The sequence below is a fragment of the Tauraco erythrolophus genome, chromosome 11, assembly GCF_009769465.1.
Source record: "Tauraco erythrolophus isolate bTauEry1 chromosome 11, bTauEry1.pri, whole genome shotgun sequence".
NCBI lineage: Eukaryota > Metazoa > Chordata > Aves > Musophagiformes > Musophagidae > Tauraco > Tauraco erythrolophus.
The window spans coordinates 10,307,662-10,325,595 of NC_141475.1; the positions used below are offsets into that span (position 1 = coordinate 10,307,662).

The 17,934-nt window shown below is 37.5% G+C and overlaps 1 protein-coding gene across 2 annotated transcripts in view; it reads right to left on the reverse strand.

The window, feature by feature from the left end:
- The window catches only part of CUL3 (cullin 3), a 62,344-nt gene that overhangs the window by 28,431 nt on the left and 15,979 nt on the right, over positions 1–17,934 (reverse strand). The window contains exons 2-3 of one of the 2 annotated variants that reach the window (XM_086618365.1): positions 13,329–13,526; positions 4,957–5,070 (exon numbers count right to left, since the gene is read on the reverse strand). In XM_086618365.1, the coding sequence (XP_086474491.1) occupies positions 4,957–5,070; positions 13,329–13,526 (312 nt within the window). The remainder of the gene's footprint in view (positions 1–4,956; positions 5,071–13,328; positions 13,527–17,934) is intronic. The other variant, XM_086618366.1, reaches the window with a different exon arrangement.

Here is a 17,934-nt window from a genome sequence, read left to right on the forward strand (position 1 = left end):
TAGAAGTTGAGGAGAAAAGACTATATATATTATTTCCAAAAAATATTCAGGCCTCTGAAGTGCAGGCAGCAGGGTATCAAAATGGATTAAAGCCATGGTCATGACTCATCTGTGTAGCTTCTGCTGTGGCAATGCTAAACACTGCCATTATGAAATGAAATAGTAACTGCACCAGAAACTCTTCTCAATGTAACAGCAATACCTCTTTAGTAGAGTGGTCTGGCTTACAATACCCAAATTAGAGTAGCAGCATTAATGTTTCTGATACTGCTGATTTGCTTACCCTTGGTAACAGATCGCTTTTACTGTTTACTGGAAGCTCTCCCAACTGAAAAAAAAATAATCTTAGAGACAGGAAGCCCCGTTTAGGAACAGGTTTGACTGACAAGACTACATGCTACTGAACTGCAATCACTTCCCACGGGGAGAAGCAGCAGGTGCTTAAAGGTAAGAGTAACTCTCAGGAGACAAGGGTGGAGTTTCAGACAGCAATTATTCATAAATTACCATGCTGCTTACACTGCAGAACAATTCTGATCTCAACTAAAGCAAGTTACCTGCTGTAAAACATCACCAGCCACATTTTGCCCATCTCTGTATGGACGCACTACCTAGATGATGTAGTCTTCAGACATCATTGTCTTCAGACCTTGTTGTATATATATAGCAAGCACCTTTGATCCTAGTTCTGAAAATAAAAATAACACTTCTCCCTACTACCTTGTGCGTAACCCATGAACAATGACAGTCCTATGTCCCGAGGTCAGAACTCCCATAGCCAATCTGTCAGCACTGGTCTAAATCAAGATTCCAGCTTTGTGCACCACGCATATGAGAAGGGAATGCTCTGCCCTCTGCAGAATACACAGCTGTATTTGCAAGAGTAACTGTCCACTTCTGACAGCATTTAACTGGCACTGGCCATATGCCTATAATGCAACCAGGGGTGTGACTGCTGCGCTTGCATACCTGAAATTGCTTTAAATTTAGCAAGTACAAGCAGTAAAGAGAGGACACCAGAGTCCGAATTAGTCCCATTTCCCTAAGACATTCCAAGAATACTCACGCTCAGGTAGCTTGAAGTGAAGCAAACTGCACCTGCATTGCTACTGTTACATACAGTAGCTAAACAAAAACTATTGTAGGTACGCTTACCTAGGCTGCAGCCTAAGTGAGGCTGAACCTCAGATATGCCCAAACGCAGCACATTACTTCACTACTTTAACACTTCTTACTACATGACCTGACTTAGTGAAGACACTACTACTTAGGACATGACTTCACTGCTTTGGTACCTCACTGCTTGCTGCGGGCAGTGCCATGAATTCAGAGAGTATTTTATCTATCCTGGCACTGATTACTGCAGCCTAAACCTGTAAAACAGAAGGAAAGCTAGTACACACATACTACAGATATAGTGGAACTATGTAAACTTGAAATTCAATTGTGGAAACTGGAATATCTCAAGAAATTTAGATTTGCCTTTATTGTGCAATTCCAGGTTGCAAAACCTCACACTAGAACTGCATTATACAACAAACCTGAAACCAAGACGACTTTTACCAGACAGCAACCACTCAACACGAGATAAGGTAATAATACACTTTGTTAAAATACAACTATAAGGCAAGCTTTACAAGTGTCTTGTGACAGAGGTTCTGCACGTAAACTGAAATTCTGTCATAAACCTCAAACAGCAAGTATTCTAGTCATTACGTATCATAACAATGTGCATTCCATTGTACAAAATATATACCTTTCTAAAAAAACCCTCTTTTAATTAATTTTTATTTTAGAAGTGGTAAAATTAAGTAGAGAAAAGATGAAGGTGCATTGAAGAGGTGTTTCTTTTGACTTAGATCATATGGTAGCTCAGGGGTGAAAATAAGCTGGAAAACAGACATGGCATTAAAACAGATATAGTTTACTTTAAGAGGTACAATTGCTAGAATTGCTAGATCAGAATTCAAGAGGACGTTAAAACGTTTTACTTTCGCTGATGTCAGACTGTGGCTTGTTGGGTACCAATAAGTACAATTCCTGAAACTGATGGCTAAGTAATTGGGACAGCCTACAAAATAAGAGAAGGAGTGGGTTATTCATAAACATACTGTAATTGCATATACTTCTGGGGGAACACAAGCCTATCAATTAACAACGCCTGGTGATAGAGTTTATACAGCGTTTGGTTGGTTTGTTTGGTTTTGATGGTTTGTTGTTTGGTTGTTTTTTTTTTTAAGATAAAATTTTTATATAAATTTTATTATCTGTGCTTGAATAAAAAGGTGTAACAGCTTCTGACATACGCATATCATTATAAAACTACATTTCATTCAGATTCAACATCAAAACAACAACAAATCATTACTTATTTTATAAAGTTCTTGAAAATTGCTTCTTTGAAGAGCAGTCAGGTCTCATCTTTGACAGACGTTCCTTCACTGTATAATTTTACAGCACTAGCAGCTTTTTCAAGCTTTTTGGGTTACATGCTTTTTGAATGAACACATACTCAAGAACAGAAGTTTCCTGCTCTTAGTTTCTTTCCAGTGAACAGAATTATGTTTGACTCAACAGGATCAGCCAGTGACAAAGGCGAAACCGCAAATCTTTGAGACTAGTCCCATTTTAAACCATAGCTTATATTTTAATTAGTAATCAAAGCATGTATTTTCTAATGACAATTTGTCTTATGCCCCTCCAAGGTAAAGAAAAGGAGAGAGCCTGCTCATTGTATCAGCTCCTTGCATTAGATAGTTCTATCTAATAAAGATTAAATTAATAATCATAAAAACTATATTGCATTATAGATGTTTAACAAACAGAGATCAGTGCTCCTAAAAGTTTGACGAGTTTTTATAAGCATTTTGAAAGAAAAAAAATACTGTATTTTTACTATTATACTAGAAATATATTTCATTTCTTTGGGTCTTATTCTGGTACAAGTAAAAAAGCCTATGGGAGGCCTCAACTGAACACCTACTTGAAATAATTAGGAACTGTCAAACAGCACATGGAAGACTATATATTCCAAAAGGTATTCAAGTTTATTATTCTGTTTGAATCTAAAATACAACCCAATGAAGTCCAATTTGCACTTGCAGGAATGCTGTAGGTCTCCATCTTCTAGAGTTCTACTGGAAAAGAGAAGGCTGTCTGGCTGTCCTAACAGCACTCGCAAGCTTCAAACAGTGAAAGCATTGCTCTCCTGAGCACAAAAAAATACTTGGGAAATAGCTCTCATCTTCCCAAAAAAGTGCTGAGGCGTGTTATCCTTTCCCAAAGAAGGGACTTCTTGGTCCTCTATATGCTGATCAATACACTAAAACAGGAACAGCTGATAAGCCAGCTTTCTCTGACACTGTTTGAGGGATCGAAGATTTATTGAATTTAAGAGCAGCAGATAACATTGCGTTATCTGCTCTGACCACCTATGTACCTTGGAGCATCCAACACCTTCTGTACTGAAATAACACATAGTATTTGGCTAAAACACAATAGCTACTCCCCTAGACAGGTCTGGATTCCATATTCTAACACTTCTGAAAATTCACTACTAGCTTTGGTAGATAATTCTAATTGTTAGGTATTCTTGAATTTGCCCAGATGCAGTTAGCAATTGATTTGTATTTGTCCTTTGCAAACAACATTAGAGATTCCAGGATTTCTCATAGCAAAGAAAGTACATCTTCAAAATAATCTCTCAATCTTTCCTTTCGGCAAGATAAGATACATAGATCATTAAGTGTCACTGAATGCATTTTATCTGGTCCTCTATACTTAGATGCACGGTCTTTTCACAACTGAAACAGAAGTAGAACACCACACAAAACCCACAACACAAAAGTCAGTAAATCCATTAAAAAAAAAAAAAATTAAGCTATGTGGCTACAATAACTACTCCAAATTCTTTTAGTAGCTTATTAACCAAGTAGGATTTCTTCATATCTAATACAAACAGGTTCAATTTCATAGCATGAGATCTTTAATAGCTACAAGATGATCTTAACTCCAGTTGTTCAGCAAATAGAGTAAAATCTCAGTTAATCATCTTTTTTGATAAAAAAAGCACTACCATTGTTTGTCCTTCACTGTCTAATACTGCATAAAGTACTATCTTCAGTATGATATTTTGGAAAAAAATATTTTTTTCTTAAAACTGCAGTGTCTCAACACATACTACTTTTCCTTCTAAAGTTAAAGCCTTTGGCTAGAAGCTATGCAAAACTACACTCTGCTGCATCCTTAGAGCATGCCCACCATTCTGGGAATTCAAACATATACCAACTACCTAAAGCACAGCACAATCCAGACACAAAAACCTAAGGCCCTCCCTCTTCAAAAAAGGCCTTTTCCGTCAGCTATCAGGTGAGGAATACTTTTTTTTTTTTTCTTTTAGAACTACAACCATGCAACCAAAGATCACATTCTCATCTCTGTACACTGCTTAATCTTGCACCCAAGCTCTGCATGAACAACAAAGGATTCAATTAGAATTTAACATTCAAGGACACAGACTGTACCTAAGCAAAGTTACCTCTTCAAACTCTTAAGCTTAAAGGACAACTACACTAGGAAGTTTGAGGAGGCTTTACACCATCATGCTTTTCCCACTAAGAAAGCACCACTATGTGAACTGAAACATGCAAGTAACACCTATAACCTGCCAGAACGGGTCACAGTAGCTTATTCTTTAAGAATTACAAAACTTGATCATTTTTCTGATGCATTTTTCAAGTGATTATGAGATAACCTGAAAAAATAATCCAATTATAATTTGTCACATACCCATAAGTCTTGCATGCACACAGGGAATTCAAAACAAGGGACACAGTAGTCTTAGGAAGAAGACTGGTAAGCATGCCTTGCTTTTTACTCCTCCAGCTCATTTGTTTACATTCGTCACAAGACAATTTACTGCATCAAGTTAAATGTGTGAAAAAACAGAATACTCACCATATACATCAGAATGTCTCTAATCATCACCATTGCTGTTTGATGATCATTCCATGCTTGGTTTAGTGTTTGTAGAAAGTTGTTATTCAAGGAGTTTAACACATCTTCTCTCACCTGAAGAAAAAAAAAAAAAAAAATATATATATATATATAGTCATAAACCCACATCAGTTTCTCCTGCATCATTTAAATCTTAACAAGCTTTGCTTCGAAAAAATTTCTTGCTCCTCTATGAACTTGAATATTACAAACAAGTTCTTTCTTTTCCTGGGTGCTGACCATCTCTACTTTGTATTTCACTTCTGTGGAAAAATTAGACTTCACACAAGTAAGAAAAAAAAAAATCAGGCTAAAACCAAGAGCAACAAAATAAACATCAATATTAAATTTCAACAGAATACTTGAAATCTCAAAAGTTAAAAATATTTTTTCACAACTCCTCAAAGGTTTAATTTCCTATGCTATAGTGTTTCAATTAATGTTAACTTTACAAGTAATTTCAGAATACTTGGCAGTACTAGTAAATGTTACAAACAGGAACAAGTACAGGTGGAAAATTGGCCAGGATGACATTTAGAAAGACATGCTGAGATAGCATAAAGTTACAGCAAACAACAGTTCTGAAAGGAAACATTCACTTGGTAAAGACCAGACTCTTATACTAATAGTCCATAATCACCAACCAGAAGACTCCGGGAAACAAACAAAAAAAGTCATCATGTTTTTATGAACATATTTGTTAGTTTGTACCAGCAACTTCAGGCTTTATTTCTTTTTGACACTACTACTCCCTGCTAATAAAAAAAAAGAACATTCAGTTCATATTTTGATTTTCATGCAGGAGGTATATGCTACAGTGCTCAAGCTTTAAACTCATGTAAAAGAGAAACCTGAGGGAGTGTAAAATATAAAGTTATTCAACAGTTATGAAATGTGAGAATTGACTTTTGACATAACATGCATAATACATTCCACCCTCTGCTGTAACCAAACAAAATGTATTTTTACATTTCTAGATTTGCGTTTATACTTGCATGATAGTGTAAATTTCAGTATAAAGAATTCAAACACACATGACAAGCAGCCACAAGCTGCATCAACATCAGATGCAACCATCTGACAGACTTCATTCTGCCATTTAAGTTTTACAAAGTTATTAGGCAAAACCAGCATAACAAAAAATTCAGTCTGCCACGCTACAATACATACTCCATAAACTTAGGATGAACATACCAGAAGCATAGCATGGCATATCATACAAACACAGCCGTCTCTTCTCGAGAAGGTGTGGAAACTTATCCCCGTAATGTTCACCTTGTTACTGAATCTAGGTCATATAGGTATGTTTGCAGGTTGTTCAAAGCTTTGTGAAATCTTCAAACACCTACTCCCCAGACCTGCGCAAGGCCTCTTCTCCTTGCTTTTGGAAAACAATATGCAGTTATAAATCACAACCAGCACTGCTTACCTGCCTCATTCTTTCTGATACTGATCATCATTTACCCTTTACTCTTGCAAAATGTGCCTTGTTATAATCCAATCTATGTAGTTTTTAGCCAAAACTTAAATATGCATTACAAACTTCACCCGCCATACATGTAAAGAGTATGCAAAATCTCCCAGAACAAGAGAAACAAACATGACATTGTTGCTTTCATTCTTTTAGTCAATATGAAAAACATTGGAAACATTATTTGGCACATTGCCCACACTACTAAAATTTACCAAAGTAAAACTAAAAGCATGATTAGTTTACAAGCACAGATAACCAGGGTAGGGATTGATCAATTTTGCCCAAGCACACAAGACCATCACAGAACTCTTTGAGGATTTTTTTTTTTAAAAAAAAAAAAAAACAACACAGAGGCAGTGTGCCTTTATTATTACACACATCCATCACAATAATCCTACTAGACCAGCCAGTGCCAAATCACACACCAACTGGTAACAAAAGGGGGTGCTTGCCACCAGGTAGCAAACTGACTGCTTCCAGGCAGTCACAGAATGCTCAGATCTGTCACCTCTGCTCCACACAGTATGCCATGTGGCTTTCTGGAAATGTGTTTTAAATCTAGGAATGGGTGCTGTACAATAAAACTACTCTAAAAGTCTCTCTGTGAAGCTTCTCAATGACATTCTCCCGGGTTTATTTTAAGCTGCAGACAGGTTTGGGAAGTCGTTCTTTTAATTGCTACAAAAGCCAACCAAATTATTGCTTACAACAGCTGTCTAGTTCATAAGCATTGAATGTTTTCCTTGTAGGGGCTTCGAATACAACAATATTAGAAGAAAACTACTATAAAGCACAAAACATCTTAGCTATGTAAAGGTGCAGAGTCAAACCACTTTAGTGGAATAAAAGGCTTGTGGTAAAACACCCTGGATAACCACACACTCTATAGAGAAGGAAGCCCTTCAGAGACACAGCTGCTGCTCTTCCGAAGCCTTAAGAAAATTTCAATCTCAGATTTTTATAAGCAGAATGTTACTTTCAATCAGCTGAGCTTGTAGTGATTTTTAGGACAACCTTTGCAGTTATGCAGTAAACTGGCAGGCATATCCAGCTTAAATAGAACTGTCCATACACACTCTCAAAGATAAATTAGCAGCTTCCTAATCTACATAAGGTCTTCTATCTGCAAGGATGAAGTCTTGTATATCACTTCAGGCTCACTGTATTTTACACTGGATATAGCTCTTAAGGCAATAGAGCACCCTCCTCTGCCAATCTCTTAAGAATAGTTTGTTGGCATAAGCTTTCAATACCTTTAAATAACTCTCTATTAAGTGTACACAAAGCAGACTTATGGCTTAGTATTTTTGCTCTTAAAGTGCCTGGCCTGATGCAGCAGCACAAATAGTTTAATTATGTAACTTCCACTAGTGTAAGGACAGCCAGAACCTTCTGTGCGGAGCAGCATTATAGAACAGCATTTTCTGAACTAAGGCCTCAAGGTCTCAGAACTTTTATTACAGAGTTTCTTCATCTTCTACACAAGTCCAAGTAGTCTAAAAGCTAGTATTCTAGAATCTTAAAAGTTCCAACTGAGTTAACAGATCAACTATGACTTTACCAGAAACACCTGTTCACCCCTGCAGCTGCTATCCTCTTCTCTTGCTGAAAGAAAAAAACAACACTGAAGAACTGGTGATTCTGAATTGCATTTACTTTCTGGCAATTCCCTCACATCCTTTTGCCCTCCATAAAATTGCGGACTCACACAATATCTTTTCAAAACATCATTAAGGAAAGAAAGGTAGTTAACACTTCATACATTGTCAGTCAGGCTTATAGTACACTCTAAAGATCGCTAATTAATTTGTCTCCCACACAATTCCTCATGTCGGTAATGGTTTTAAATTAGAGGGAGGTAGATTCAGGTTGGATATTAGGAAAAAATTTTTTACCATGAGAGTTGTAGAACACTGGAACAGGTTGCCCAGAGAGGTGGTGGATGCTCCATCCCTGGAGACGTTCAAGGCCCGGTTGGATGAGGCCCTGAGCAACCTGATCTAGTTGGAGATATCCCTGTTCCTTGCAGGGGGGTTGGACTAGATGACCTTTGAAGGTCCCTTCCAGCCCTAACGATTCTATGATTCTATGACTCTATGTCATTCCTCCCTATTTAACAGATGTTATGGAAATAATTTCAAACTCCCTGTAGGAGATTCCCATCTTCTCCCTCCCCTTCTCTCTGTGACACCACAACAGCAGAAGCTCACCAAGAATCCTAGACGTGCCTTTATAAGCCCCAGAGTAGACATGCTTCCTTCACCCCGTACCTTCTGCACCAGCAACCCATACAATTCCTTCTGCACTTAACAACACTGCCACAATGACTGGCTCTGTGTCCCCCTTACCAAAGGCTTTCTTGCATGCCTGCCTTTATCATGCTTCTGAAATAGCATGTACTGTCGCTTCTGAACTCCACCAATCGTATCAGCAAGGCCACAACATTGTTAAGGCATTCTGGCATGCCAGCCACAGATAGTAATAGAAACATTTAGTAAGACCAACAAATCTATTAGGACATGAGAATATCCCAAGCATCTCTGCCTTTTCAGTAACACTCTATTATCTCTCCAAACCAGTATGTTTCAGCCCATTTAAGTTTAGGACAGTCCTTTACATCTCTCAATCTCTGATGTACACTGCACAGAAAAACAAACCAAACTATACTGGGCTTGGCCAACAGATCAATTCTTTTGTCACATGCACACAATTTACAGAATGTGTACGATATGTTGCAGGTCATGGGTTTAGACTTCAATAGACTATGAAGTGTTCATAAAAACAAAGGGAACTTTAAAAATATTATCCTGCAAAGTTTTTAATGTCAAGATTTTTTATTCTAACAGAAGTGATGTTGCCTATCATCAAATGGTTTAGAGAGCTGTAAACTAAGCTTTGTGTTTGGTTTTTAAAAACACTGTTACAACATTTATATGAAGAATTAATAGGCTTGAGAAGTGTGAAGGAAGATTGTCCACATCAAGCTACAAGATTGCCCAACGACAAGAAAGGAAGAAATCAATGAAGCACCAGATGCACAAGAATTAAATGCTTGAATTAAGATGAAAGGTTTCAGTACTTCCTACTCAACAGTACCGTCATGGGTTAGGCCGCTCTGGCAACCAAACCCTACACAGTCGCTCACTCACCCTCCCCCAGCCCCAGGGATGAGGGAGAGAATTAAAGGATAAATGGGAAACTCATGGGTTGAGATAAGAACGATTTAATACAGATGATTTAATACACAGTATAGATGCTCACCACCCCCTCTTATGTGAAGCCCGTCTCATCCCAAAGCTGCAATCCCAGACGAACGCGAGGCCCCGAAATAGAGAGGGGCAGAGAGAGATAGTACTCCAAGAGTAGGAGTACTGGGAGAGAGAGAAAAAAAGGCAATAGAGCAAAAGCGCAGAAGCGCAAGAGAGCAGAAGCGGCGAGAGAGCCAAAGCGCAAAAGCCCTTCTTTCCGGCTGTCCCTCACCTTTATACTGGGTGTGATGCTGCATGCTATGGAATACTAATTGGCCAGTTTGGCCCTCAATCTTAAATTCCACCACAAATCACAAGGAGAATCGTGGCCCCCTTGCCCCGGCTGTGCTCCCCCCTTACCTCGCCGTGCTTCTGCACTCCGGCCAGAACACGGCACACTGAAAAGTCCTTGGAGTTTCACTTCCAACTACAAACATCAGCTTGCTATCAACATTCTTCTCAGAGCGAGCCTCCAAGTAAAACCAAAACACGGAGCTCTTCTAGCTGCTAAAAAGAAGAGCTAACTCTGTCCCAGCTAAAACCAGGACAAGTACTTTTAAATTCAATTCTACATGTACTATACTTTAATAATGATGTCAATACACAGACAAAGACAAGTTTTAGCATATCCTTACCCTGTAGTAAAATCAAGGCAGTTCAAGACAGCTGACTCCTGTCAATGATGCAGAGTAAGCTACCTGGCTTACTAGTGCCTTCACCAAGCAGCCGGAACCTGATGACTGCAACTACCAGCCATTACGGTCTGCAAGTTCAAAACCAAGAACACTTTATAGTAACTTGTTTGCATGCTTGTATCTTGTATTGATCATGTTTGCACCTACCATTTTATTTACAATTGAGTAGGCTGTAAAGACAGTACATGGTATTTTTCTTTTTTTTGTGGAGAAGTTAATTTTCTTCTTTAAAGTGTTTGGTTTCTTTCAAACAAAAATGCTGAGTAAGTACAACTTTCATCTAGCAATTAAATAATGATAAAGTATAAATACAGCTCTTAACTGTGTCACAGCAAAAATAATACTTTCCAAGCTTGAAAACTATTTGTAAAAACATCTGAAAAAATACACTGCCTCTACCTAGTCTCTTCACCTATTCTTCATTAACCAGCATGATTGGAATACTACAGGAATGTAACTTTTTTTATAAAAAAAAAGATAACCAGCAGATATGGACAGTAAAAAGCAATTCTGTTTCAAGGAATTCAAAGCATGGGTTTGGCTCCGCAGAAGCACTAGCTGAACTGAGTGTAGTCCTTTAGTAAAGTAACCTATTCATTTCGCAACATTTTCATTTTGATAAAAGTTAACAGATTTAACGAACAACATTTCAGTTGGCAAAATCGCCCCCTTCTAAACTCTAGCATCCACCACTGTACCTTGAATAGTTTATGAAGACTCATGATGAGAGCATGTTAAATGTTACTTAACATTTAACAAACAACTACTCTTGGAGAGAGACACTGAAAATATAAGATTCCTCTAAAATTTCTGTTACACGAAGTGTGAGGTTAAACAATCATCTTTTCATCGACTTACAAGTACTAATGGCACAATCATAAGATGCCATTACCAAACTAATCCTATTCTCAATAAGCAATGCACTATTTTTTCCATACTTCCATCTAACTGCCTCAACATAACATCCTTAAGCAAACCACCAAAAAGGACAAGGAGTAGCTTCGAGCACACAGAAGTTTTCTTTATTGTTCAGAACTTTTTGATAGAAGACATATTTTCTTTTTTTTTAATCTTTTCTTGGGATTATTTAATTTGTAGGCCAGCATCATCAAACATCTGATTAATTTAGCCTTTTTAACTTTACAGTATTTCACTACTAAGACTCAGTAGTTAGCCCTTTTATTTGAAAAACTTTTGGTCATATACCTTTATGCTACCCATACACGTAGACATAATTTGATTAATCATGTTAAAGATCAGAACACTAGATTATTGGAGAAGATTTTCTTTAAGCATCAAATACAATAACATTAAGCGTCAGAAAAGCATTTCTCTACCCTGGTATCTGTGCAATCCTCTGAGCCACTGCAGTGATAGTACAAACCCACAGGATCATCTACTGTTTTGTCAGTTTGCCACAATTAGTACTTCAGAATAATTAATTTTGCATATGGATAATTTTTAACATGCAGAATAGCTAGGGACAATGATAAGCAGCTTCCCTCAAATTAAACCAGGTTAAACTCAAGCCTAGGAAGAATAAAAGTTTAGTGGTACGATTATTATTAAGTAGAGACTGTAAATACAGGTATATACAAGCACAAGACAAAAAGCCTCAGCTGCAATTTATATGAATAGTACAGATTACGAGTACATAGATTATGAAAACAGAAGTGTTTGCGAGTCACAGACGTGCTCCAATTACGGAATAGAGTCATAAATTATTTAGCCACTTCATACAGGATGTTTCCTCTCGTGCAAACAGCAAATAAGCCCCATATTCAAAGCAGTTTTAGACTATGTTTGTCTGGACCACACCTTTGAAAAGTAAGATTTTTAAAACCAAGAAATAACACATTTCTCTGCCACAGCAGCAATGTCAGTCAGAATACACAAAAACCACCCCAAACATTATGCGTTATTTAGACATAAACCTCCCATCCACTCTCTGTAATTCAGCCAGAAGTAATCACCCAAGACACGCCATGGTGTATGACACTCCTTTTCAAATGCTGTAACAACAGGACAAAGATCTGATCCTCCATCTGGACCCACAGCCTGTATATGGGATCAAAGCCGACGTGCACCTCTTCCCAAAGACAGGCAGCTATGGATGTTACCACAAGGAGTAAGGAAGGCATCTTCCCTACTCTTACGATTCTATTACCATTAAATATTATCTAGACTTATAAAAAATGAGTTTTAACTTTAGTTCTATGACATACTTATTAACCAATCCTAAACTTTCGTCGCAAAGACTGAAGAGGCAGTTCCATGGTTTAACATGAGATGTTAAGAGCTCTTTTCTCAGATGATGCATCTTCAGAAACGAGAAGTTTCTGCATGTCATTTTGACTGAACTACATGGTTTTGAAAAGGCTGGAATGATAGAATGCAGACTACTCAGGACTTTTGTTGCTGCTGAGCTGATGTTTCCGCGCATTGCCTAACGTCTCTTTAAATAGCATAATCCTAGCACAACTCTCTCATTAACTTGTGAATTAGTTCATTAGCCCATAACAAACATATTCTTACATGGGTATTTATTTTGTTCCACAGATGAAAAAAACGACCAGAAAACAAACCAAAATTCATTCTGACAAAGTCACAAAATGCCAAAAACCTTTTTAAAAAAAATCCCAGCCCTCAACAGCTATGCTTCAGCTAAAGTTGTTTCCTGTTACACATTTTCAAATATGTCCTATGGTCCACCCTCCATCAGTAACTTACAACAAACAGTATCTGGAATACAAAGTCATTTAAGCTTGATGTTAGCTCTAAGCTACCATTTTTGAGGTTAGCGATACAATTTCAACACAACGCAACATAATAAAGTTAGATTTTGGTCATTTAAGTAACTATTCAGAATTCTTTCGTATAAGACACTTCAATTTTAAAATTCATAAAATGACATACCTTGTTTATTAGATGCTCAGTGACTACTTCTCTTAGTCCAGTGTAGAGTTTTTCACCATGTTTATGCAACACCATTGTATACGCATTCCTATACAGCTCCTCAAAACTGAGACCACTATTGTTCTTACGCTGGATCTCTTGGATTGCATTTTTCAGGAGATCCCAAATGCTATTCACATATTTCTCATCCATAGTCATCTGTAAAAATAAAACAATACATTGTTTAGAATCGAGAAAGATCGCTACAGAAAGTTATCTTCAGAAGTTGTAACTCCAGGGGCAGTAATTGCTTCTGACATATTTTGTTGATTTCATTATCACAAGGTTTCTTCAACTTTATGAAAAGAAAAGCAGTATTTATGAAACTAGTAGGGTTTTCGAGAAATAGTAATGAAAATTATAGTTCGTAAAAGTGCAATGCTTCTCTCCTTCGGAGATGCAAATCCACAGAACCCAAGTCCAGAGCCTGTGCAAGTGGGAAGGCAGTTAATCATGGATATGAATCTCTTCCCTACTCTTCCTCCACAGTGTAAACAATGATAGTCAGTTAACTTTCCTGCCCATACTAACATGCTACTTGGCATCTCATAAATCACACTGCAACACTGATCTTCTTACCCAGATCCCAAATTAACTTGTACAATAAAAGATACGTGTCTGACACAGAGTTAGCAAACAGTCATCTGGCTTGAGCGAAGTATTCTTCATGTACAGCAATATACTAATGGCCACACAAGTACCTGCCTACAATACTTACAGGTGTTGCTGAAAAAAACCCACAAATGTCCAAAATAAACATCTGTATTGAACATATTTCCATTGCACAACTATGGATAAACAGCTTGCTCCAGCATATACATCAAGCACTAAGCAGAATAATAAAGATCTGCTTGATCTGTTATTCAGACACCACATACCTCAGTAAATACATCGAATAAAAACTACAACAGTAATGAAAAATTCAGAGAAAGAGGAACAACTCTTATAAGAAATAACCTCAATATAAGAGGAAATCAACCCTATTCCTCTACTATCTAGCACTTAGTGTGAACTAGTTTAGAATTGTGCTTTACCAATGCAAAGGTGTTTGAAAATAAGATGCTTTATAGATAAAGTAGTATCTGGGATGGCAATTAAGTGCAGCAATAAAATATCAGATATCAGTATTGCTTAAAAGTTTGTGATTTAGTCAAGTTTCAGCACCCAACGGAAAAAACCCACTTTTTAATTGAACCAAATTTAAAATGCAACATTTAAAGTTAGGTTTGGTTTAGTTTAGTTTACACAAAAAGAAACTGATCTATCGCTTTACATCTACAGAAAAAGGATGAAGGGAAGAAAAAATCCACTATTCCCAGAATTACTGTGGAGAAAGAAAACGTCCCTCAGTCTACCAATACTGTCAAAGCAGCCTTGAAAATAGGAGCTGAAAGTAGTAAAAAAGTAAAGAATAATGGTATGACATTATAGAGGAAAATCATGACCCTGGTCTACCTCTCTTCTCCCTTTCCTCCGAAAGACAGAGAAGACTAGATTTGTCTGCATTTATAATCAAACACAATGACTAGCAGAACTTCTTTCATTAAAAGTACTTTTTTTTTTTTACATGCAATTTCAAATTATCAATTTTTCTAGGCATTATAAATAAAAGTATAGCTCACAATAAGGATAAGTCATTCACTGTCTTGGGAGGGAATGGGCTGCTGAACAAAATCAAAACAAGACACATACTATCCCCTCCATCCTCCTCGTCTTTTGGAGTTCTGTTACACACAAAGATTTTCATTAGAAAAATAATCATAGCGCTATTTTTTCCAGTCTCCTGATACCAGATCCACTAGCCTACTCATTTGTATGTACCCAAATCTTAAGAGATATGGCACTGTATATGAAAAACAACAACAAAAAACACAAACACATTCAAAAATTCTTAGCTCCCTTTCTCCCAAACCAAAAACCTTAAGAGTAACAGAGAAAAGGTGGAATGTCATCCCACGCTGCTTTTTGCTTATTCTGCTATGTATAATATTGAAAGGTCAGTTATTTTCTTTTTAATTTGCATTTGCTACATTGGTGCCTCTTCAGGGAAATTATTTTCTAAAGCCTTCCTGAACAAGCAATTTTACAAGTACTGATAATGAAGGCAACCATTTAGAACTGCAGACAGCAATCCAAGTAAAAGCTTTTCAGTTTTCCTTTCAAAAAAATGAGGTTTTGTTTTCAAACAATGCACAGGCTCAAACCAACACTTCCCAATGCCATTTTCTCCTCTTGCTAATCAAAAATCTCCCAGCCCACATGACAACCTTTTTATCTCAACTGCAATTTAATTGCTCACCGTATTTAAAAAAGTATTATCTGTATAAAACAGGCAAATCACTAGCTGCTAGTTTGAAGAGGTGTTACAGCATTGCTCGTTCTGGGTTGGTCAGCCAGCAAACATTTCTGTATGTTAGAGATAAGCAGTACATCTACCATTTCGGATCTGTTAAAAGTCAACTGTTTAATTCTTCTGCTTTTTATCCAAAAGCTATTAAAAAAATGAAGGAATATTGTAACATTATTTGCTTCAGACTCACTGAATATAAACATGAACACAGAGCTTTCTGTCCCTTAACAACTGACACACTATGAGCTGCTCTGGAAGCACAAGATCCATAAAAGGTAATTTTAAGGAGTACACATCTCCACAGGATAAATATACAGAAATATTTGAAATAGTATTGTAAACTTGTCTTACTACCTTTAAGATTAAGCATGAAGGACTCCGACTCTCAGTGCAGCTTCCTATTCTGCTACTGACTTACTCTAGGTTAGTTATCTGTGAGGCTTTGTGGGAACAAGTTTGCTAAAGTTCTAGGATATCAAGTTAGAAGAGCACCGTCCTCCAAAAAACATCTAGTGTAGCTAGCTTGTTTGCAGGAGTGTTTTCTAACAAAGCAAAGACTCCTGTATCATACAGTAAGTCACTGCAGTAAAGCTTTAGCAAAAAATTATTACTTCCTCTCCATGACTGAAAAGTTGTTTAGCTTTTGAACAGAAGAGGTCCTCCTGTATCATTATCCTCAAAGTTATGTAAGAATTGCAACGACTAAATCTACTCTTGGATTATGTAATTCACAGGTTCATCTCTCTTCATCTTCCTTCCTTAAGCCACACTTGTGCACAGATTTAAAAGAAAAAAAAAACACCACAAACCAACTAAGCAATAAAGTTTGTGATGCTACTAGAATATTTTTGCATATTTCAGAATTCTGCACAAAAGCATCTCTAAAGACACTATTAGAGAACCGTGACCCCAATCCCCCAGTCTGACCCAACAGTGCAGATTTATGCAACTCTCTAGATCCCTGTCAACAAAGCCTGTAAGTGATCCACTCCACAAATACAAATACAGGATCAGAGCCCAAACATTTTTCCATGCTCACTCCCAGATTTCTTCTAATGGCTATATTTTAAAAGTGAACTCCACAGTTGCAATACAGTTGCCTTCCTCGTGCCTTCTATTCTTGTAGATTTAAGCACAAACTAGATTACTGCTTCTGCTGGTGCTTTGAAAAAAAACCAACCTCACACACTCAGGTTCAGAAAAGCTGTCACAAGCAAAATCCCAGTAATTTCAGTAGTGTTTACACATAGATTCACCAAGATAGTAAGAAGCCAGAGTCCAAAGAGAGGAAATGTGTTAATGTACTCCAGTTTATCTGAACATTACCTTTCTTGGGGAATGGGAGAGAGATCAAGTCTGCTATTGGCAGGAGAGACAGTTGTTTATAAGAAGCCGCTAGTTGGAAAACTTCCACAAACCGCTGCCCAAATGCTAATGACTCAAAGACGCAACTTGAACACAAACATCTGAACTCAAAGTCTAGCAGAAGTACATCTCGAGGAAATTAGACTAAAATATCAGTGTACATGAAAGTACAATCGTTTTCACCAAAAAGTCTGCATAGGACTCAAAAGGTCCTTTATTCCACAGTTCTGCCACAGTGCAGGATTAGATATATGTAAGCCCTTTCTTTTAACTATGTGCATCTATCCTATTAAAGTCTCCAAGACCAAATAAACAATCACTGTCAGTAATCTATTGCCATTATCACCTGAAGAGCATGACACCAGTAGGTAAAGCTAGCAACAGGCTCGAACACAGTTCTCAGTGTCCCCCTCCTAGAAGCCAACACTACAGACACCACCTCTTTTCAATAACTTTATCAGCATTTCTTAAATGGAAAGGGGCAGACAGCTAACTCCAGTAGTTTTGGTATTAACATATAACTTCACACAACAAATTGTCATCTCCCTTCTAGTCATGTAGTTCAAAGTCAAGAGCAAAATCCTGTCCCTGGGGAGGAACAACCCCATGCATTAACACATGCTGGGGCCAACTGACTGGATAGTAGCTTGGCAGAAAAGAACCTGGGGCTCTTGTTGGACATCAAGTTGACAGCGAGCCAATTGGCCCTTGAGGCAAAGAAGGTTAGTGGTATCCTGGGCTGCATTTGGAGGAGTGTTGCCAGCAGATCAAGGGCTCTACATGTGTCTCACCTGGCTGAGGAGCACTGTGTCCAGCTCTGGGCTGCCCAGTACAAGAGAGACATGGACATAA